The sequence below is a fragment of the Octopus bimaculoides genome, chromosome 14 (assembly GCF_001194135.2).
Source record: "Octopus bimaculoides isolate UCB-OBI-ISO-001 chromosome 14, ASM119413v2, whole genome shotgun sequence".
NCBI classification, from domain to species: Eukaryota; Metazoa; Mollusca; class Cephalopoda; order Octopoda; family Octopodidae; genus Octopus; species Octopus bimaculoides.
The window spans coordinates 3948193-3971579 of NC_068994.1; the positions used below are offsets into that span (position 1 = coordinate 3948193).

The 23387-nt window shown below is 39.6% G+C and overlaps 2 protein-coding genes across 3 annotated transcripts in view; both read left to right on the forward strand.

Annotated features, from left to right (window-relative positions):
* LOC106870079 (zinc finger protein ZFP2) overlaps window positions 1-4005 on the forward strand; it is a 22718-nt gene extending 18713 nt beyond the window's left edge. For both annotated transcript variants that reach the window (XM_014916054.2, XM_014916055.2), the window contains exon 3: window positions 1-4005. This exon is cut by the window's left edge and continues 5903 nt beyond it. The gene's annotated coding sequence lies outside the window, so the exon portion shown is untranslated.
* A 5138-nt stretch (window positions 4006-9143) lies between these two features.
* On the forward strand, window positions 9144-21213 carry LOC106870083 (zinc finger protein 135). The gene is made up of 3 exons (XM_014916059.2): window positions 9144-9159; window positions 9436-9634; window positions 12780-21213. Exon 3 carries the CDS (start codon window positions 13359-13361, stop codon window positions 15429-15431), a length of 2073 nt encoding a protein of 690 aa, XP_014771545.1. The 5' UTR covers window positions 9144-9159; window positions 9436-9634; window positions 12780-13358; the 3' UTR covers window positions 15432-21213.
* The last annotated feature ends 2174 nt before the right edge of the window (window positions 21214-23387 follow it).

Genomic DNA, 23387 nt, shown 5'->3' on the forward strand with positions numbered 1-23387 from the left:
TCCTGGGATCAGTGTAATAGACTGGCCCCTTTCTCTCTAAAACTGTTAGGGTTATGTGTCTAAATTAGAAACAATTGCTCTGTCACCAACCCGCCATTGTTCAGCCATCAGCCCTTTATAAAAGCTACCCGCCCACCCTCAGGCCTCGGATGAAATACTTTATGTTGGCTCCTGGTCAATACTGACCCAGCAGGCATGATCAAAGGTGATCCAGCTGTGATCACTCTTATCTTTTTTTTTGTCTTTTCTGTCATAGTCTATCTAAGATTACAAATAAAGCTGGTTGGATGTGATTCAGAGGTGATTTGACTGCTATTTTCAGTAGATCAAGTGGCCTGTAGTATCTCCCTCATGTAGAGATCCCTTAAAACTGAGTGTGAATTGGCTGAGCCTGTGATCTCTGACATTTGTTTTGAGTTGCTGGAACATATTACCCCAGCTCGATCGGTCATCTTAAAACCAACTGCAGTATTTAGTGTCAGAGCAAGTGAAGGAGAATGCTTTAGAAATTCCCCCACACTTCTTAAAACTCCATGAAGATGTTGGGGGCACAAGTTACCCTTGTCCTAATCTCTTCTTGTGATGTAAATGTGTATATTATTACGGTGTTGGCATGGCCATGTGATAAAGGAATTCACCCCAAAACCACATTGGTTGGTGTGTTCTGTGATGGCCTCAGACTGGCGGCCAATGGGTTGGGGTGTGAATGGAACTGGTGTTCAGAAACTGATGGCCGCTCATCCTTTGTGTCCTATCTTTGATGTTAGTACTTTGTTTAAAAACAAACTGATCATTTATATAGAAAAACGATGCTGTTGTTTAAAGTCTGCCACAAAAATACGCTCAGTTATTGAGCTGTTCATTGATTGAAGGACATGAAAAAAATTATACCTTGCATGGAAGGAGGCAAGGGTTGACATCAAATGATGTCAAGCAAGCAGACACAAATACACAATGGGTTTCATTCAGTTTCCATCCACCAAATCCATTCACAGGCTTTGGTTGACCTGGGGCCGTAGTAGAAAACACTTGTCCAAAATGCTACACTGAACTTAAACCTGAAATGTGGTTGGGATGTGAACTTCTTAATCCCAGTCATGCCTGCACCTATATACACACGGATGTGTATGTTAACACATTCATCTCACTGGTTTTCTATATTCATGCTGCAGTAATTCACTTTGTTACATTCTGCTAGCACCAACAGTACCTCTTCCATGCCCCATAACCCTCTCGAATATGTGTGTGTGTGTGTCTATAAATATATATATACACACACACACACACACACACTTATTTATATACACATTTATGCAGAAACACAGACACTCTAAACGTACAGATCTGATGTGACTATGACAGTGGTGGCCCCTGACTGCACCAATCTCCTGTCTTTGTTGTTGGTAAGTGAAGACTGTGTATTCATGTGTATACCTACATACACACACACACACACTCTCTCTTTCTCCTCCCTCCCCTCGACTGATCAATCGACTCATCTAATGTAACATGCTTTTCATATAAGTTCATAGTTTTAATGTGTGTCATTCTTTTATTTTTGTCCGTTTTACCATTTTTACATATATCAAATCAAATGCAAGCTACTTTGTTAATACTAATTATCATTACTATTATTATTATTATTATTATTATTATTATCATCATCATCATACTAAAGTACTAGTCTTGTACTAGGATCGGTGAAATGAGCTGAGCCTCCCCTTCAAATTTGTGACTTTCTAAGCCAGGCATGACTATTATTGCTATTATATTTTATGTAGATGGGAGGGGGAGCTGGCAGAACTGGTAGAGCATCAGAAAAAACGCCGTATGGTATTTATTCTGACCCTCTGTGTTCTGAGTTCAGTTTCCACCAAAGTCAAACATTGCCTTTCACCTTTTAGGGCTAATAAAATAAAATTACTGGTCAAGTACTGGCATTTCAACTCACTCCCTGGTCTCAGAATTGCTGACCCCGTAACCAAGCCTGAAACCATTATTATTCTGGCAGCAAACTGGAAGAATTATTAAAATCTTTGGACAAAATGCCTTGTGGTATTTCTTCCAGTTCTTCACATCCTGAGTTCAAATTCCTCCGAGGTCGACTTTTCCTTTCGTCCTTTTGGGGGTCAATGAAATAAGTACCAGTTGAGTACTGGGGTTAATGTAATCAACTCACTGCCTTTCCCTGAAATTGCTGGCCTTGTGCCAAAATTTGAAACCAGTATAATTATCATCATCATCATCATCATCCTGGGTCAATCGAATCAACTCCTACTGATGAAAAGGTGTGGCCTTGTGCCAAGGTTTGCAATCAAGATCAGTGGCAGAGACAGTATTAATCAGTTTCATTTCTCCCCCCCCCCCCCGGTATCATTTCAATTTCTGCCAACTTTGACTTTTCCTTTATTGCACTCCCTTGGCTAAAAGAAGGTTTTCACTGAAATAAAGACAAAAACCATATACTGTGTGTGTGTGTGGGGGGGGGAGCACTTCTCAATTCACTGCTACTGGACTACCTTCCTTGTAAGTTTGTAGTTCTGATCCAATTCACAAATTCATCATCATCATCATCTTTAGAGGATGTGATTTGGTTTAAAAAACAAAAAAAAGCTACAATTCCAAACTGGAAGAAGACATTGAACATGGTTTTCTGGCTGCCTTTTTTTTGATATCCCAAACTCTCTCTCCCCTCCCCCCTCTCTCTTGTCAATTTTCTTTTCTTATCCCCATAAGTGATTGTTGGGTGATACAGTTAAATTACCAGTAAGATACTGAGGCCAATGGAAGAAAACATACTGCTAGTTGCTCCCTTCATAAATTGGTTGATATATATACACATATATAAACCCAGTTTAAAGACATCACAACAACATTATTACTGGCAGAGCTGGAGATATTCTGAGTTCAAAATCTGCCTAAGGTCAAAATTAGCTTTTATTCATTGGAGGGTTGATAAAATACATTCAAGTACTGGGGCCAGTGTGATTGACTTGCTCGTCCCTTCAAAATAGTGGAAGGGAGGGGCCAAAATTAGAAAGAATGAGAATTAATAAATGCAATTTAAAATCAGCAGATAAAGTGTCTGTGTTCTGAGTTCAACTCCTCCCTGGGCCAACTTTGCCTTTTATCCTTCAGAGAGAGAGTGTGTGTGTGTGAGAGAAGGTACAGTGGTCATTATAATGGATTACACCTGCCCCTAAAATTGTTGCTTCATGTCTAATTATAAATGAGCAAATAAGAAAAATCATAATCGTTATAATTAAGGTGGTGAACTGGAAGAACCGTTTAGCATAAGGCTTAGAGGCTTTTTGTCTGTCTTGACATTCCGAGTTCAACTTCCACCGAGGTTGACTTTGCCTTTCATCCTTTTGGGGTCGATAAAATAAGTACCAGTTGAACACTGGGGGTCAATGTAATCGACAGCCCCTTCCCCCAAAATTTCTGGCCTTGTGCCAAAATTTGAAACCATTATTATTACTAAAAATAATAATTCATTAATATGAAATATATGTAAATTTCTGATATAATGATTATAATAGAATTTTAATTAAATTAAAATTTTTTTTTTAATGTTATTTTGTATTTTTTTAATCCCTTGTCACCTTTGCCCTCCCCCCTCTCTTTCTCAGTCTCTCCTTTTCTCTCTCTCCCCCCCACCCCTTGCTTTTTTGTAAAGGTAAACACATCCCAGACTTGATGCTGGAGAATACAATTTTGAAGATACTGAATCAGTTTGGCTGTATCCCCTGTCCCCCCATCCCAAACTCCTTTGTGTTAGCCCATCAAACAGTTCAAGGGGCAATGTGAGGAAATTGTTTGTAATAGTAGTAGTAGTAGTAGTAATAATAATAGTTGCAATGGTAGAAGAGTTAATAATAGTATTTTGTAGTAGTTGTAGTAGTAGTCGTTGCAGAAATAACACCCACAGAGGCTTGCTTGCTATGTAAGATAAGAGATTTCACAATTTGATGAAATAAAATTAGATAAAATGTCTCCGTACAATTTGTTGTCTTAAAAAATGTCTTTTTTATTGAACTTTCTTATTTTTCCTTTTTTTTTCTTCTTTTTTTTTTTGTGCAGGCATGGCTGTGTGGTAAGAAGCTTGCTTCGCAACCACATGGTTTTGGGTTCAGTCCCACTACATGCCACCTTGATAGTGTCTTCTACAATAGCTGAAGCCTTGTGAGTGGATTTGGTTGATGGAAACTGAAAGAAGCCCTTAGTGCTGTTGTGCTCATGTTGCTGTAACTTAGTGGTTTGGCATATACCATGGTATACACCTGAATACCATTGTATACATGTGTGTATTTGTGACTCCTTGTCTTGACATCATGTGGTAGTCATATGAGCGGTGTTTATTTCCTGTGAAAACACTTGTAAATGTGGAGAAATATTATGTTGCTTTGGAAACAGGTGAGGTTTGGTGACCAGAAGGGCATCCAGTCATAAAAAATCTGCCTCCATGAATTCTATCTGAGCCATGCAAGCTTGGTAAAGTAGCCATTAAAATGATGATGTAGAAATATGTATATATATATATATATATATATATATATTCAAATAAACAAACAAAAAAAACAGGATAAAAGAAAATGAGGATGTGCCCAAGAAATCTATTAATTTGTTGCTCAGTGAAGGGAGAGAGTTCAGTTCTATATTTAAGGGATGAGGAATTATTTACATTTGACGGATATTTGTCCTCATCTTGTTTGTTGTTGACACAATGTTTCGGCTGATATAACCTCCAGCCTTCATCAGGTGTCTTGGGGAAATTTCAAACCTAGGTCCTCATTCCTAAGGCATTTTTTGTTGTTGTTGTTGTTATTCAGGTCACTGCCTGGAATTGAATGGCGTAGTGGTTAAGAGCAAAGACTACTAACCCCAAGATTCTAAGTTCGATTCCAGGCAGTGACCTGAATAATAATAATAAAAATAATAATAACATCGAAAAATACCTTAGGAATGAGAACGGTATTGAATTAGTGCCAAATGTTTTGGTTATACCTATTCTTCCTGTGTGTTTAGAAGCACCACAGCAGCAATATCAGAGTGAACCCCTACTTCCAGTAATGCAAGGTGGTCTTAGACATAAATGGCCAATGGTCAGATGCTTACACATGTCTCTGACTTCCACAGAATGAACATCTTTGGTGATGTTGTGAAAGATGACATCCATCCATGAGTTGCCATCTGTGATTCAGGTGATGTCTTCAAAAAATTCAAGTAGTTGGTCACATCAGGGCCATCTTAAGGTATGCACATATTGGGCAGTTACCCAGGGGCTTCCATGGGTGTAGGGGCCCAATATTACTCTTATGTATACTGTAACTCATTGTCAATAAATATATGTTATTGGGCCAGTGCATTGATTAAACCCGGGGGCCTATAAATGCTGTTAAGACAACCTTGAGTCACAGTTGCTGGAATTAGGGAAAAATCCAAATTGTGAGGGTTAAATAAGGTTATAAGAGTTTCAGAAGCTCGAAAGTGTCTCCCTGACACATGTCTCCTCAATTTGATGATGTGGCTTGAGAGGCTGACAAGATGATAATTGGCAGGTGATGTAAGTTGTCCTTTTTGAACAGGGGAATAATACTGGCAATTTTCCACTGTTCTGAGGGTAAGGGTATTAAGGGACAATTGGCACTCGAACCAGTGGGATGTTAAAAGCACATCCGAGCGTGATCGTTGCCAGGGCCACGGATTGGCTCCCGTGCCGGTGACACGTGAAAAGCACCATTCGAGCGTGATCGTTGACAGCATCGCCTTACTGGCACTCTGGTGAATGCCTACCTGTACTCTAAATTCATTGCTGAACTCACAGGTAACTGTCACTTTACTAACTGCTCCCTTGTACATGCTTGCACAGCGTTCCCAAGTCATCTGTCTACTTCTAGCTTCCTTAGGGGTCACCATGTCACAGAACTTTCACCTCTGTTGGTAACAGGCCTCTCTCTCAGAATGAAAAGCAGATTGTATGATACTTGTGTAGGAATAGCAATGCAACATGGCTGTGAAACTTGGGCTGTAAATGCAGAGGACATGTGAAGACTTGAAAGAAATGAAACAAGTATGCTTTAATGGACGTGCAATGTTAGTGTGCACGTATGACAAAGTACAGACATGCTTAGAGAAAAATTGGGTACAAGAGGCATTAGATGTGGAGTGGAGGCAAGAAGACTGTGCTGGTACAGTCATGTGATGCAGGTGGATAAGGACAGCTGTATAAAGATGTGTTAATCACTAGACATGGAAGGAACCTGTAGAAGAGGAAGATCTGGGAAGATGTGGAATAAAGTGAAGACTGACCTCAAGATGTGGAGACCCTCAGATCAGATGATGGGGGACCAAGATGAATGGCATGATGCTGTACTTGAAAAGACCTGTCCATCTTCAACAGAATGGAGGTTTTGTCAAGCCTTCCTCTACAACTGATTTTCCAACAGCCTCTCTTCCATTAATCTTCTGTGCGACCCCAGTTTTCTTAATGTCTCCCTACCCTGAACTGATGCCCTCTGCTTCCAACTCCTTTCCTACCTCTAATCGTCTGTCACACATTTTTTTTCTCCCAGTGTTACTTAACTACACATCCACCTGTTCCACAAAAACATCTCTTTCTCTCTCTCACTCTCCAGGTGGGCAAACAATGTCTTCACCCCTTCAGCAAGGCACTTGCTTCTCTCCCCCTGTCCTAGTTTCTTTTCCCACCATTCTATGCCCCACTCAGTTGAGAGCGGTTTTATCTTGCAAGTACTTGGTGTCCTCACTAGTGCTGGTGCACCCTGTACACATGTAAAAAGCACCCAGTACATTCAGTGAATAGGTTGCCGTTAGGAAGGGTACCCAGCTGCAGAAAATGGGCAAAACCAGGCATGGAACCTGGCAGAGACTTCTATCTTATCTGTCCTTGTCAAACCATCAAACTGCTGTCAGAAAAAATGACATTAAATGATGATGTACATATGTGTATGTATATGTATGCATATGTGTGTGTGTGTATCTAGCTCTTCTGTCTAACCACCTCTGTCCAGCAAGCCGCCGTGATTGACCGCTAGCCCCTAAAGCATTTTTTATTCTCTCTCTGTTTATTTCCTTGTGTTCCTTTCTGTTGAAGAGCGTAGGTTCAAAACGTAAAAGACTTTCTCACCTTCCCAAGCATCAAACTAATACACCTGTTGTTTATACACCTGTCTTCATCTTTTTTCTGTAAATTCCAACTATATATATATATGCACACACACACACACAAATACATATATGTATATATGCACACACACACATATACATATATATATATATATATGCACACACACAAACACATAGATGTAGGCGTGTATATACTTGTTTATGCACAACTGTATGTGAAAAACAAGCAGCCATATACTCATACACATCTGTAGCTACTATTTCTAGCAGGTCATGCAACTGCATAGATGTGTCACAGGGGCGCCTCTAAGATATTGCTTCACCAGCGAAAAATAGTAGTCACATTACCCTCAAACCACAACTTTAGCTTCTTAAAAAAGAAAAGGAGAAATTAGATGAAAAAAAAAAAGTGATGGATATATTGTTTAAAAATGTGACAGGATGGTCACAGCTGGAGAGCTTTGGTTATAGCTTAACTGGAGCTAAAGGACCAGTACTTTTATAGCATTGAAAATGGCTGATAAAGATGTAGCCAACATTAGAATATTACTGGACTCGTCCGAACCAGTAGAAACCAGATTGTCTTTTTGCAGAAGGGAAAATGAGAGAATTAAATAGGGAGTTGCTTATGATGTGCTGTTTGTTATGGCGGTCAGTGAAGACATCTACTATGGGGGAAAGGGGGGAGGGAGGGAGGAAAGAGAGAGAGAGGAAGAGAGGGATAACTTGAAGGGCTGTACGGAAGGAAGGGACGGGTGGCTTGCCAGGGATACAGAAGGGCAGAGGAAGACAGAACATTTATGTGTGTGTAAATAGGCATAAATACACACACATATATATATATTCATATATGTAGATACATGTGTGTGTGTGTGTTTCTGTACGTATGAATAGATATATGCATGTGTATAAATACACACACACACACATATATAGAGATAGATAGATAGATGTATATTAATGGTGCGTGATCCGTGGTGAGAATATACAAATATGTATATTATATATATCTTTTGTTTCACCTATTTACTTGTTTCAGTCTTTGGACTGTGGCCATGCTGGGGCACCGCCTTAGAGAATTTTAGTCGAATAAATCGACCCTAGTACATATTTTTTTAAAGACTGGTACTTGTTCTATCGATCGTTTTTTGTTGAACCGCTATAGGAGACGGGGACGTAAACAAAACGACACCGGTTGTCACACACATCATAATCATCATTTAACGTCCATGTTCCATGCTGGCATGGGTAGGACGCTTTGACAAGAACTGAATTATGCCCCAGTATCTGCTTTGGCACGGTAGACATAATTATAGACACTGTTATATACATATATATAGAAATGTGTTTATGTAAGTATATATATATATATTACATATAGATATGTGTGTGTATTACATATAATATTATCTATCCATCAGTTTATACATATATCAGCGCATATTTCTATAGGCGTATGGTGTATAACGATCAGTTAATTTGTGCATTTATTTTCAAAATTCCGTTCCCACATTTTTCTAACGACTTCTAAATCCTCCTCCTCTTCCTCCCTCCTCCTACGACTCTAAAGCAGGGCAGGAGTAACGGTACTGTCATAGAGAGAGGGGGAAACTGACAGAGTGTCAGATCAGAGTATAAGGAGATGGAGGGAAGGGGAGGAAGAGTGGAAGAGTGAGTCTGGAGAACACTTCTTTGTCTCTCCTAAGCCTTTCACTCGAGACAATGAAAAGCGGTGAATAGTTCCTTGCAAAAAGAAATCCGTCCCATTTAAAGTTAATGTTGAGATTAATGCAAGGAATTGATATTTCTGAATAAAGTAAAGATTAAATAATATAAGTTAGCTTTTTATATTGTTTTACTGTATTTCATGCTATATCCACTTTGCACGGCGGTTTGGCTAAATCTTTGGCTTAAAATATCCAAATTTGATAAATAATACTGATAGACTATTAACTAGGTCACTCTGATTCGGACATATTGAAGAATGTTCCTCCGTAAAAAAACTTCTGGGTTGGTATTTGTCATGTTTTTGCGCTTAGCATATTTTATCCTGTCTCGTTGGAGTTAATATAAGACGATGCCTTTAGTTAATTGCTTTATAATTATTGTCAGCAATCGTAAGAAATAAAGTGGTGGGGAAAACAATAAAATAGATGTTAACCTAAATAATCCGGATTTAACTAGCTCGACAGTTGTTACCGAGTTATTTCCCTTTTGGCTTATTTCGTCGTTGATGCACTCCTCCTCCCGCTATATCCACCTTGGGTCTCTTTTTTTTCCTAAAAGGTACCTGCTATGACAACCACATCTACAACAACAACGGCAAGCTGAATATTAGGGTATCATTTTGACATGTGAACCACCCGAATGAATTCCGACCGTTCGTTGTTTGGCTCTGCTGGAACCAACGGAGCTGCCTGATGCCGTGGAGGGGTTCCCTCCCCCCCTCTCATTACACTCGATTCGAAGGACCAGTCTTATAAGAGTAAGTGATACATTCACAATCGCTTTATTTATTTCAGCTTTCCTCCCATCTCATTTATCTATGCATTTACTTACAAATTTTCCCTTCTTCCCTCTAAAATCCTCTTCTCCGCTCATTTCATTCCATCAATCTATCTTAAAACGATTTATTTCCAACTCAACACTTCTCCCCCTCCCCCTTTCTTTATTCTTTTAGTACATTTTTCCCTCCTTCTATTCTTATACTCTTTCTTCCTCTCTCATCTTCTATTCTCTCTGTATTCACACGTCTCTCTATTCTATTTCATTCCCTCTATATCTATCTATCCATCTCTCTGTCTCTCCATTCTCACTGTCTTCTATATATCTATCTATCTATCTATATATTATATCTGTCTCTGCCACTATATATTCTCCCCTATTCTTTCTCCTTTTTACATCTCCCTCTTTTCTGCTCCCCCCTCACCCTCTTTATCTTTATATATTTTTTTTATGGCGTCAAGGCGAGGTGTCCTCCAGCGACAATCTTCTTTACCGCCATAAATTCTACATTTTAAACAGAAAGCCACGAAATCCTACATAAAAATAGCAATGCATAAAACTTATCCTCTATTATATGACTATACATATATTTCACAGATTCATAAATAAATGCTAATTTATAATATATATACATATATACACACACACACATACACGTGCGTGTGTGTGTATACATATGGGGTATATGTATATGCATGCGGTGTGTTAATATGTATGATTATGCAAATATGTTGTGTATATATATACATATGTGATCTACATACACTCATATATGTATATTATATATATATATATATATATATATATATATGTATGATGTGTGTGTGTACATACAATATGTGGTGCACGTTACACGTACCTCTAATAGATTTCGATGGAGCAAGTACTTTTATTTATATAGGTCATATGACATGGTTATTATTATTATTATTTTTATATTCTCAGAGCGAAGAACTGAAAGCGCTTTATTTAGCAATTCTATGTTAAAAATAAACGTTGATGTGGAATCCCCGTCACAACATCGCTCACCCTGGCTGGTTCTAAGTAAATATTAGTCATCACACACACACACACACCCACACACACTATGGTATATTGGTTGTACTTTAACATAAATATGTTTACCATCAGTAACAACATGATGCAGGGTTTTGGTTTAAAAAAAGAAAAAACATACATTTGTGGCTGTCAACTTTTTCCGTGAGACAGACTCCTATACACTCTCAGCATGATTATAAATATCTATATCTTATCTTATCAGAAGCAACATTTGTGTGTGTGTGGCGCGTGTGTGTATATATATATATATATATATAGAGGCTTTGATTTGTTAATTTCAATACATTCCGATATATTTTTATTTCCCTGTGATATTGTTTTTAGCTCCAGGCAGACTCTGGGTTTTTTTTTCAATCAGTTAGCCCCATGATGATCAAACGCATTCCAGCTGCCGACTACATTAACCTTAATGTGTGCGCTGACCCCACCTTTTTTTTTCTATCCCCCAAGACAGTAGGGTATAAATTTGAAGATTTGGCCACGATTAATAGCTGTTCTTAATTTTCTCTGCTCGTTAAAAGCTCGTTCAATAAATAAATAAATTGCAGTCCCACCAACTTATTGCTTTGAATTTAGTTCGTTCTTTTCATGTTTGAGAGTTAATGTATACTAATTAACATATAATAAGGGGTTGGTATTATATTCATATCAGTCTCGTTCAAAAGGTAAGAAATAAATAGATATGTAAGAGGTAATCAAAGCTGGATTCGATCTCATAAACGTAGTGTTACGATTGAGTAGTTGAGAGAAAGTCGCTCTTTTAGATTCTTCAGTGTGATGTTTGTTAAAATGGCTTCTACCTGTGAAGGAAATTTAGGGTCTGAGTGTTTGACCCTTACGAAGGTCAAATACATGAATAGGGTCCATAAACGACTGAGAAAGATTGAATTCAGGGCCAAATCTCTTAACTCTTCCCAACTGGTTATCTGATTTCTGGCATGTTTTTGTTGTTTAGTCCCAGGTTAGTCTTTGCTTAACAGACTGATGGTCACAAAGATCTTCGAACTGTGACCATCCTATTTTTTTAAATTCTGGATTTATATTATTGTGTCCTATTATAAGACGAGTAAGTTTTGTTTGAGGGAGGTTTGGTTGCTATTTCTAGCAGGTCGAGCTCTCATTAGGTCGGGTGTAACGTACTGTAGTATTGGGACCATTTGGATTCTTGTGAACTGTGTTACACGGTGCAGCAAATATTGCAGGGTCCCAACTCTGTTAACAGACCTTCCTCGCTCCAGTGATCATCAATATCGAGACCTCTCCACACCCTCCCATTGGAAAGATAACCTGCCTCAACAGCAAATTATTCCAAACTACACCAACTTGAAGGAAATGGCTAGATTTGGTGACCCCTTCGATTATATACTGAAAAAAAAAACCGTGTTAACACCTGTGTATATCAGTTTTATCACATTGAGTATCAGTGGAGTCTTCACACTAAACCTGTCAGTTACTCTCCACTTGGGAAGGAGGGAACAGCTACACTTCCAATTCTATTTCACCCTTGTTTAGTACAACTGATCTTATTCAGTGTTGTTTCATCTTATGGGTTTCTAGCAAAGAGGGTCTTGTATTAAAGTTAGGTTTCTTTAAGGCAGTGAGCTGGCGGAACCGTCAGCACGCCAGGCGAAATGCTTGGCGGTATTTCATCTGTCTTTACATTCTGAGTTCAAATTCCACCAAGGTCGACTTTGCCTTTCATCCTTTCAGAGTTGATAAATTAAGTACCAGTTGTGTACTGGAGTCGATCTAATCCACTGGTCCCCTCCCCCAAAATTTCGGGCCTTGTGCCAAGAGTAGAAAAAAAAGCTAGGTTTCTTTATATGTAGTGGTTTGACAGATACAAATTTACATGCTTGCAATAACTGCTGTAGTCAGGTAGTTTGGTCTCAGATGGTTTAGTGTCAGAGAGCTAGGGTTGTTCTCAAAAGGGTTGATGTTACAAAAGTAGGAGTGGTCTCAGGTGGCTTGGCATAATTATTATTCTTTTGTTTTTTCTCTATTAAATGGAATAAATATGAAATCAAAACCAATTTTCTTCTTTTTTTTTTTCTCTCACCCCCCAGGTCTTGGCTGTTGTCGACATCTGACCCCCAACTTCCATCGAAGCAGAAAAATAAAGCAGCTGAGTATCTAAACTCATTCGGAACTTTTCAAAGATTTTAAACCCTTTTTTTTAGATGTGTTTTTCTGTGTTTCAAAAATATTGCTGTGCCTCCATATTTATATATATCTAACCAGAAGCTGCCAGACGCACAGACAGACAGCCAAAGTTTCTGAAGACATACATTACTTTTATTGGGATAATTCTCGGATTTTTATTTTCCTCTTGTGCTTGACATTCTGTTGTCCAAATTCCAATATGAACCGACAGAAATCTAAGATTCCACCATTTGTGGTTGTGGGTGGCCTCAGAACTTAATCCGTACAAAAATATAAAGATGTCCTGTATTGTGTGAAGCGAGGACGCAAACATAAGAATGGTTTCATTTGTGTTGTGTTAAAAGTGAAATCTTGGGACACGACCCCGACCGAACATTGTTTACCAATGAGAAGATAACAGCAAATTTGAATTTTCTTTTTCTTCTGTTCGTTTTCTATTTTCTCCAAATTTTAGATTTAGAAGGAATTCAGCCAACACCGAAATGTATTCGGCCCAGTCCAATGATAACTGCTTTGAGAATTGTGGAGGTGGAGGCCATAATCACTCTCAGTCTTTTTCACCACCAAATGGCCATCACCACCACCATCATCACCACCACCATCACCATCACAACAACAACAACAATGGCTCGTTCATGTTTAAACCAAAAGGTAACGAAGCCCGAGACAAGCCGTTCAAATGTGATATCTGTCGTAAAGGTTTCACACTGAAAGCCTACCTGCAACGGCACCAGATGGCGCCAGAAGCTGGCAAACATTTCAACTGTAACTTCTGCAGCAAAGTGTTTCCACAGCGAGACAGGTTAGAGAAACACGAGAGGACGCACACAGGTGAGAAGCCCTTTACCTGTGACATTTGCTCCAAGTCATTCTCACAGAAGTCTCACCTGAACACACACAAAATGGTTCACCAGGGAATTAAACCAGCCAACCGTGTGAAACACAAGACCCTTCACAACCATTCTAGCAACATGGCAATGATGGTTCCTCGAAAGCAGTTTCATAACCACGCCCACAATCATGGTCACACCCATACACACAACCACAGTCATAATCATGGCCACACCCACTCTCACAACCATGGCCACACCCACAACCACGCCCACAACCATGGCCACAACCACAATCACAACCACAGTCACGGCCATTTTCACGGAAGCAATGTGTCGTTCCAGAATAGCGGACACTTTAACTCCAAAGCATTCCCGATTAACAGAGGAAATGAAGCTCGAGACAAGCCCTTTAAATGTGATGTATGTCGCAAGGGTTTTACTTTGAAGGCCTACCTACTCAGGCACCAACTTGCCCCTGAAACTGGCAAACACTTCCCTTGTCCGTTTTGCAGCAAAGTCTTCCCACAGAGGGACCGTCTTGAAAACCACCAAAGAACACACACCGGAGAGAAACCGTTCACGTGTAACCTTTGTGGGAAAAGTTTTGCGCAAAAGTCCCACCTGAATACACACAAGCACACACACAGTGGCGAGAAACCACACCAGTGTCCCATTTGTAATAAGTCTTTTGCCCAGAAGGACCACTTAAACAAGCACAGACGAACTCACACTGGCGAGAAACCTTTCCAGTGTACAATTTGTCTGAAAACCTTCTCCCAGAAGACCCACCTGAAGCAGCACAGTCGCATTCATGTCGGGGAAGAATTCTCTCAGTCCATGGGCCACAACCATCATCATCATCATGTCCATAATCATACCCAGCACCAAAACCATCACACCAACAGCAGCCCTTCGGAGTCTCAAATGACTGCTGATAGTGGCCATGGAAACAAGCAGCAAACATCAGCCCTTGTGTCCAGTGGTGGTGGTGGTGGGACTACGACCCACCACCAGATGGCAGCCAGCTCTAGTTCGGCATCGACCTCGTCTGGGACAGCATCAACCCATCATTCATCGTCAATGAGGAAACAGCAACCACAGCACTCGGCTACGTCACCGTCTCCCACTGTCGTCACATCGGGGACCCTAGCTTCCAATTCTTGCTCTCATCAGATGACGCAGTCTTCATCATCACAGCATGCCGCTCCGCCACCGCCACCTCCAAGGAAGCAACAGCAGCAGCAGCAGCAGCAGCAACAACAGCAACAGCAGCAGCAGCAGCAGCCTCCCCCGCCACCACCACCGCAACAGCAACAACAACAACAACAGGCTCAACATCACCATCATCATCAACAGCAGTCCACACCATCGTCTTCCCCATCTTCATCGTGTCAAATGATGTCCCAACATCAAGCAGGACTCCGCAAATCGTCATCCTCATCGTCATCAATGTCTCCCGCAGCCTGTTCCCACCAGATGATGTCTCAACACGCTTCCATACGGCAGCAACCAGCCACTGTAGCATCGGCATCGATGAACTCCACATCTCCCCATCAACTTCCACAGAGACCTGACAATAACTACTGGAAACGCAGCTTCCCAGTTACCACAGGCTGGAACTCGGGTTGGTCCAACCAACCAGCTACCACAACGTATGGTGTCGGGCAAAGAAAGTGCGAGAGCCAAGAGGCTGTACGCTACATTCAGACTCTTTTACAATAACTTTTCTGACAAAACTTGTGGAGAAACAAGTCTGAAAAGACAAACATGAGAATTCTGTTTGTAGACCATTTTTTTGAAACGGTCTGCAATTCCATCATTTGATTTATTCTTTCTTTCAAACTCCAGAGGGAAAAAAATCTTGTCAAGTCTACGACAAAGGGATTCCCTTGATGTGTCTCCAGTCCAGGGTGCAATGAATATTTTTCTAAAAAAAAACTGTTCTTACATCATTATTTCTTGTCGGTCTTCATTAGTCCACTTCCTTCTTTATAGAAAGCTGTGGTAGTTTGTCCTACAATCAGTGTAGGAAATTAGGACATGAGATGAGTTGGTGGGAAACCACCTGTGAGACTCCTAGCATCACACACACATACACAAACACACACACACACACACACATACACAAACACACACACACACACACACATACAAAATGAAGAAAATTGAGATGTTTAAATGATAGCAAGGTTGTAGCTGGGAACATCACAAGAATCTCTTTTTCATCCAGGCTACATTCTTTATTAAATCTGCTGGCATCATATCCTATAGAAAGATGTCTGCAGTGAGTAATTTTATTGTCAAGTAGAAACCCCTACTCCTTTATATGTCATACTTATTCCTTAGTAAACCCTTGTAGAGTCTCCATTATAAATATATTTAAACAAAAAACATCTTTTTCTTTTCTCTTTTTGCAACAATGTTTTCTACTTCAATGGGGTGTTTATAATTTGTCATTTTCTATATAGAGCAGCTGGCTGTCCTTTTCATTTTAAGGGTCTTTTCACTTTAGCCTCTTTTTTACAATTAGTTTTTTTTTTAAATTTCTTTCAAAAGGCCACAAAACAGAGCTTTGATTTCATAACACTTCAATCAACGTTGGGCTGGCTCTTTTCAACCCAAGACGCTCAAAGCTGGTTACTTTGTTTTTAAATCAATGTTATGAGGGCTGTCCTAATTAGCCAGCCATCTAATTACTTAGACAAGCCCTGATTCAATTAACTTCAGTGATTTTATTCATCGTTTTTCAATGACGATTGTCCAGAACAGTTGCATCAGATTCTTATATGGCTATTTTAAAAACTGTTTTCATACAATGGTGTGGGTTGAATGGGTCTGCAAACATTGACATTATATTGGTGCTGACACTAATTTTACTACTGAATTTGTTCTCTTCTCTCTCCTAACATCAGACCCCACTCAACCACGAAGCTGGAGTATGGCAGCATAGTTAGAGGGGAGGGTGAAGAAAAAGACTTGTCTCACAGACAGATGCTGTTGATTGTGTTCTGTGGCAAGATCTAAGCCTCCCCGTTGCTATGACCCTCCCTGGTAGACTTGGAGCATTATCAAACTGTTCAACCTATACTTCACGCACACAGACACATACACACACACACACACTCACATACATACATATATATATGCATATATATATATGTAAAACTTTACTTTTCCTAGCGGGAGTGCCCTGTTGTCCACACAACATGCCCACCCCTCCTACAGCAATCCATGTATATACAGCCACTCCCATAAACACACACAAACACCTGTGTGTTCTCATGATTTACATTACCAAGATTTTTTCATTTTCTGTTTGTTTTTAAAATCTCTATAAACGAATGATATATATGTGTATGTGTGTGTATACACATATAAAGCTATGTACACCATGTGTTGTATAAACTTCTGACTACAATCAATATTAATACTACTACGACTACTGCTACTACTACTACTACTATTTCATTATATCCAGTGAATTCTAGATTTTTTTTTTGCCCCTCTTTGTCTAGCCTCCGATGTCATTATTTCAAACCGAACCACTGTTGTGATACCATCACAGTATGGGCCCTACGCTGGCCCCTTTCGCTTCATATGGGGTTAACATCAAAGATGGCGCCAAACGGATCTTACTAGGGAGTATGTTGCCCGACTAAATTGTGTGTACATAGAACTATACATCCTTGTGTGTATGTATGTGTGCAGTGTATGTAGCTACATGTGTGTGTGTATATATGCACCTATATAAATATATACATACATATATATGTATGTATATATATATATATATGTATATATATGCACGTGTGTGTACGCAATAAACATTGCTGAGTTTGTATAAATATGCTTAATCCTGTTCATGTGTTTCTTCTGTTGGTATGTCTCCAGTTCACACCACACTGCATACTCCCCCTTTCTTCCCTCCACCCCCATACAACGCCACCATTACCACCCAACAGCCCCTCCCCCCTTCTCCCTGATCATGACAATTCATATCACACTGCTGCTTGCTATTTGCTGCACTTTCCCCCCACGCACCCATATGCAGCTTATTGCAACGACATCCTGTAGCATCAATCAACCCAAACATGCCATGAATCTTCATCAGTCTCCATCAATCACCATCACTCTCCCTATTGGCTTTTTAATGTTTTGACTTATTACTTGGCTGCAAAATTTTCTTCCTTTTTCTGGTTTCATTTATATGTTGTTAATTATTTCAGCTTTGCTCCTCAACTTTCTTTCCTTGATGAAATGAAATACCAGTTATGTACTGGGTTTCAGTGTAACTTACTTTTTTCCGTCCCCTAAATTTCAGGTCTTGTGCCCTATGTGGTAGAAATTACTAGAGTTAGAGCAATGGCTGGTAGAAACTGAAGAGGGCACAGAAAAATACCTGGTGGTGTTTAGTTACATCCCTTCAGCTTCTGGGTTTAAATCCCACATTACATTGGCTGTGTTTTTTTTATAACCATCTGTGAAGTAGGGGTGGGATTTGTACCAGTCATGAACTGGGGTTTAATGTAACCTATTGGCCTCTCACCTTGGCAATTCCTTGTGTTTGGGTCTATTTTAGAAGGAATTCTGCTGCCGTATCAAACCAAATTGTCCTGTGCTGTTCTGTACTTAGACTGGTTTCAAGCAGTGAAACATGGCCATGCTGGGGCATCACTCAAGGTTCTGGTTGATAAATGACTAAGTCAGGGGGATTTACTGATATACTGTGATTCCAGCAAACAATGTTTTCAAGTCTTGCAAGAGTTGCCTTCAACATATCTCTTCCCCCTGGGGCTTATTATTATTATTATTATTATTATAATACAAGCTGGAAGAATCGTTAAATGGTAAACCAAGCAAAATTCCTGCTGCCATTTCATCCCTCTTTACATTTTGAGTTCAAATTCCACTAAAGTCCATTTCATCTTTTATCCTTTCAGGGTTGATAAAACATACCAGTTGAGCACTGGGAGTTGATGTAATCAACTTATCCCCTCCCCACCAAATTGCTGGCCTTGTGCCAAAATTTGAAATCCTCCTCCTCATCATCATTATTATTATTACTATTATTATAAATGGTTTCTGATTGAGGCACAACTTGCTTTTTTTTTCTTTTAGGAGAGGGTTTTTATCCATTTCTATTCTTCCCTGTATTTTACTGGTTGCTTCTCTGTTTTATCAGCCTCGAAAGACCAGAAGGCAAAGCTGATCCTGGTCAGAAGAAATCACCACACGTCAGAAATGGTACAGCACCAAAGTATTTGGTTTCATGTGTGTATATGTTCCGTTTGTCTCTCTCTATCTCTATGTATATATGTGTGTGTGTGTGTGTATGTATATAAAATCCTTCACAAACCATGGAAGTATAATTCAGAGATTAAAATATGAAAATTTCCTATTTATTTACGTCTGCTGCCATTTTTCTGCTGTGAAATCTTTTCAGTGATTTTCTTCATTTCCAAACGTTTTCTTCCTTGATTTTAACCTCTCTTAAAACCTGGGATGGGCCCTTAACGCTCAACGTCTGGATTCTGATTCCTGTTGGTTTTACTCTTGAGGAAAGCATGAATGTTACAACATCACATTTTCCTAGAATTAGTCTTGTTTATGAAATTAATTTGTAAACAGAAAACAGTTCATTTGAGTCTTATTGGAAACTGGATGTCAGTATTTGGTGAAGTTGTGGCTGTCATGCCAACTATTTTGTGCTGATAGTTATCAGCATCCCACATCTGACGGGAGCCGGTCATGACCATTCCATCTTATTTTCAGGCATAATACATCAAGGACTACATTATCTAATGTTTCTTTTTTTTTTTTTGTTAAGATTGAAAGGTTTAAGGCTGAATTGGAAGCTTGTCCCCTAAAGTCTGAGAGAGAGTTTAGGGTCCTTTTAGAAGTCTGCCTACTCTTGAGGGTTTTAATAGCTAGGATAAAGATTGATATAATCAACAGCTCCAAGGTGAAAGTGCTGAACCACTGAGTTCAAACCTGACTACGACAGTCGTTATATTATGTCGTCCTGGGTCACAGACCTAAGTCTTGTTTGCTTGACTGAACAGAACACAGATTATACTTCTTCACAGTTGAGAGGTTTTTAATGCTAGCTTGGACATTCAGACGTGAAAATCATTGCTGAAACAAACAACTATAGAAAAACGGATGTGTTATGAGTGGACATTGTTACCCGAGGGTGTTGTGGCAGCGCATTTAATTGTTAATCTAGAAATAGGTGATAAGGTAGCACACTGGGCAAGATGTGTAGTGGTATGTCGTCCTGCACTTCGGGAGTTCAAATTACACCGAGGTCAGTTTTGCTTGCCACCATTCCAGGGTCGATAAAATAAGTACCGAGTTGAGCACTGGGGTCAATGTAATCGACTTAACTTGTCCCCGGAAATTGCTGGCTTTGTGCCAAAATTTGAAACTAATAGAAATTGATAAGTTACAGTCAGGACAATGATGCAAGGGAGGTAACTATGGTCTGCTATAAATAATCAGGCCGTCAAAGGAGGATTTGTTTGTGCAGTTTATGGGTGTTGTAGAGACGATGGCAGTTATTAATTGCACACGCACTGGGACACTCCACCCTACTACCACCACTGCTACTGCTACTACTACTACAGTACAAAAGTACAGCCATTACACGTTAGCAAAACATGGCCCGAAAGGCATCAATGCCACAAACTCCATCCTTTTAATTTTTCTTTTTATCACTAATCATTGATCATCTCAATCACTAAAAAAATACAATTAATTTTTATTGAAATCTCTTTTAATCATCGACAGGGATGGTCATGGCTAGAGCCTTGTTGACTGTGGACCTACAAAGTCAGTGCCAACCTGCAACTAAGCACCAAAAGCAACAGCCCAACATATCTCCCTCCTCCCTCATATTTCTCTGTCTTCCCCCTCTCTCTCTCCTCTCTTTCCTCCTTTCTTCCTTCTCTCTTTCTCTTACCTTTTCATGATTCTCAGTCAAAGATATTTTTTGCTTTTGAGTTTTTTTCTTTTGTGTTTTTCTGGTTTTCATTTCCGCCATTACTTGTGCTGCTCTCGTCTCCACTATAAATGTGTACGACTATAAATTCAATCCCACAGGTCGTTTTCTATGTATGTATGTGTGTGTAAACTGGACATACATGTATACATCTATGCCAGTACATACATATACGAGTCTCTCTGTATCAATCTACAACTCCTCCATCACCACCATGACCAACCTCTCTGACAACCATCAAAAATGAAATATCCCCAACCCTTAACCCACCCCCTCCATTGTTATCTCATTCGCTCGACGAAATAAAATACAATAAGGTGACCAGACAAATAACAAACCATACTTTCTCCCAGATCTGTATGATGGCGGGGCAATGTGTTACATCTTCTCTCCATCATGATTGTCTTAAGTATTGTACAAAATAGAATAGCTAATTGCCTTATTCGTTAAAATCTAGATATTAATTTGTATTTATATTTCAATAAATCCATTTACAAAGCCTCACTATTTTTTTTTCAGTTTTATTTCATTTTTATCCTTTTTTTTTTTTATTAAATGAGTTTAAATTATTTTTTGTCAGATATAACCTAAAAGATCTATTTCAGGGTCAGTAAAGGTCAAGGAGTTTGCATAGACAAGTGTTATTTTAGCATAGCTTTGGTGTGGACCAATGTCTTGTGAGAAGAACTTAGGCAGATGAAAACTATGTGAATTCATGAATATTGTACATATATATTTATGAGTACAGACTGTATGACGCCTGTGTACAACAGGCTTGCTACATGGCAGTGAAACATGGGCCGTGATTGCTGAAGACATGTAAGCTTTCAAGGAATGAAGCTAGTATGTGCCCTGAAAGAAAAGTTGGACCTAAGAAGCATCAGATGTGGTGTGCAAGAGAGACGACTGCGCTGGTATGGTCATGTGGTGAGAATGGATGAGGATAGCTGTGTGAAAAAGTGTCACACCCTAGCAGTTGAGGGAACCTGTGGAAGAGGTAGACCGAGGAAGATCTGGGATGAGGTGTTGAAGCACCATCTTTAAACATTGGGCCTTACCGAGGCAATGACAAGTGACAAAGACCTTTGGAGATATACTGTTTGAGAAGACACGGCAAGCCAAGTGAGACCATAACCGTGGCCTGTGCCAGTGCACAATGACCAGCCCATTTAAGAGTATCCTTCAATCATTGGACAATAAACTGCGCTTGCGAAGACCTGTTGAGGCAAGTGTAATCGTGGCCGATGACAGTAATGCCCAATTAGCATCTGTGCCGGTGGCACGTTAAAAGCACCGTTTGAGCGTGATCGTTGCCAGTGCTGGTAGAATGTAAAAAGCATCATTCAAGCGTGTTCGATGCCAGTACCATCTGACTGGCCTTCGTGCCGGTGGCATGTAAAAGCACCCACTACACTCTCGGAGTGGTTGGCATTAGGAAGGGCATCCAGCTGTAGAAACATTGCCAGATCAGATTAGAGCCTGATGCAGTCTACTGGCTTTCCAGACCGCAGTCGAACCACCATCCAACCCATGCCAGCATGGAAGACGGACGTTAAACAATGATGATGATGATACATATATGCTATGTAAATGGCAATTTCTGTCTGTCTGTGGCTGTGTTTGTGAATTTGTTACTTTAACTCCTCCAAGACTATCCAACTGATCTCGATGAAACTTGCCACATGTGGGGCTTATGCCCATGTGGTCACTTATGCACTTGGAATTTTAATAAAAATCAATAATTTCTAATCATCATCGATTTTTCAAAAATCAATTGGACATTTCAATGCAAATTCTCATGTGATTGTTATTTTCTACCATAACTTTTAAAGTCTTCAACTGATTTTCTTGAAATTTTATAAACAGAGATGGAATATGGGCTAAGGATGCGTTGAGACAAATAAATTTTTACTTAGGCCACTCAAGCAAAGTGTAAGATGATTTTTGATTGATTAACAAAATTTTTACCTAAATTTTTGTGGGGTTAAAATATTCATGAATTATTATTTTAGCAGGTTGCTGTAACATGTATTTTCGTAACAGCTGCACTTAAAATTGTCGGTTCTAATTGGAGGAAATTCATGTAATATCAGCCATAGATGGAATGAGCTTACACTCAATCACTGGCCCCTGATAAGTTCTCAGCAATCTGCCTTTTAAGGAGCTTTAGCTAGATCACTGCAGATCCTCTTCCAAAGTTCCTATACCAGAAAGTTAAAGACGTGGGGTGAGAGAGCATAATGTATCCTACCCAGAAACGAGGAAGCAAAGCAAATGCTAAGATTGATACATCTGTTTCTCTAATCTCTCATATCAACAAAGTCATGGAATGAATTCTCAGGAGCAAGCTGCTTTATTATTCGGCAGTATTATGACTGGGTGTTGAATCAACTTATAAATGTCTCAAATGTGGATCTGGTATATCTTGATAAGGTTGATAACAGTTTGAGATGTCACAAGCTATGGAGACTGGGCATAATTGGAAAACAAGGAGAGGGGTTACATGACTTCTAAAAACACAGACGTGTGACTATATTAGCCAATGGAGCCCTCTTGAAGAGGAAATTAGTAGTGAGTGGAATGTCTGAGGGAACTGTCCTGGGGCTGCCACAAAAAAATACTTTGAATGAAAAGGAGTGGAAATCCCTGAGTAAAACACAATGCAGGACATGAACAAT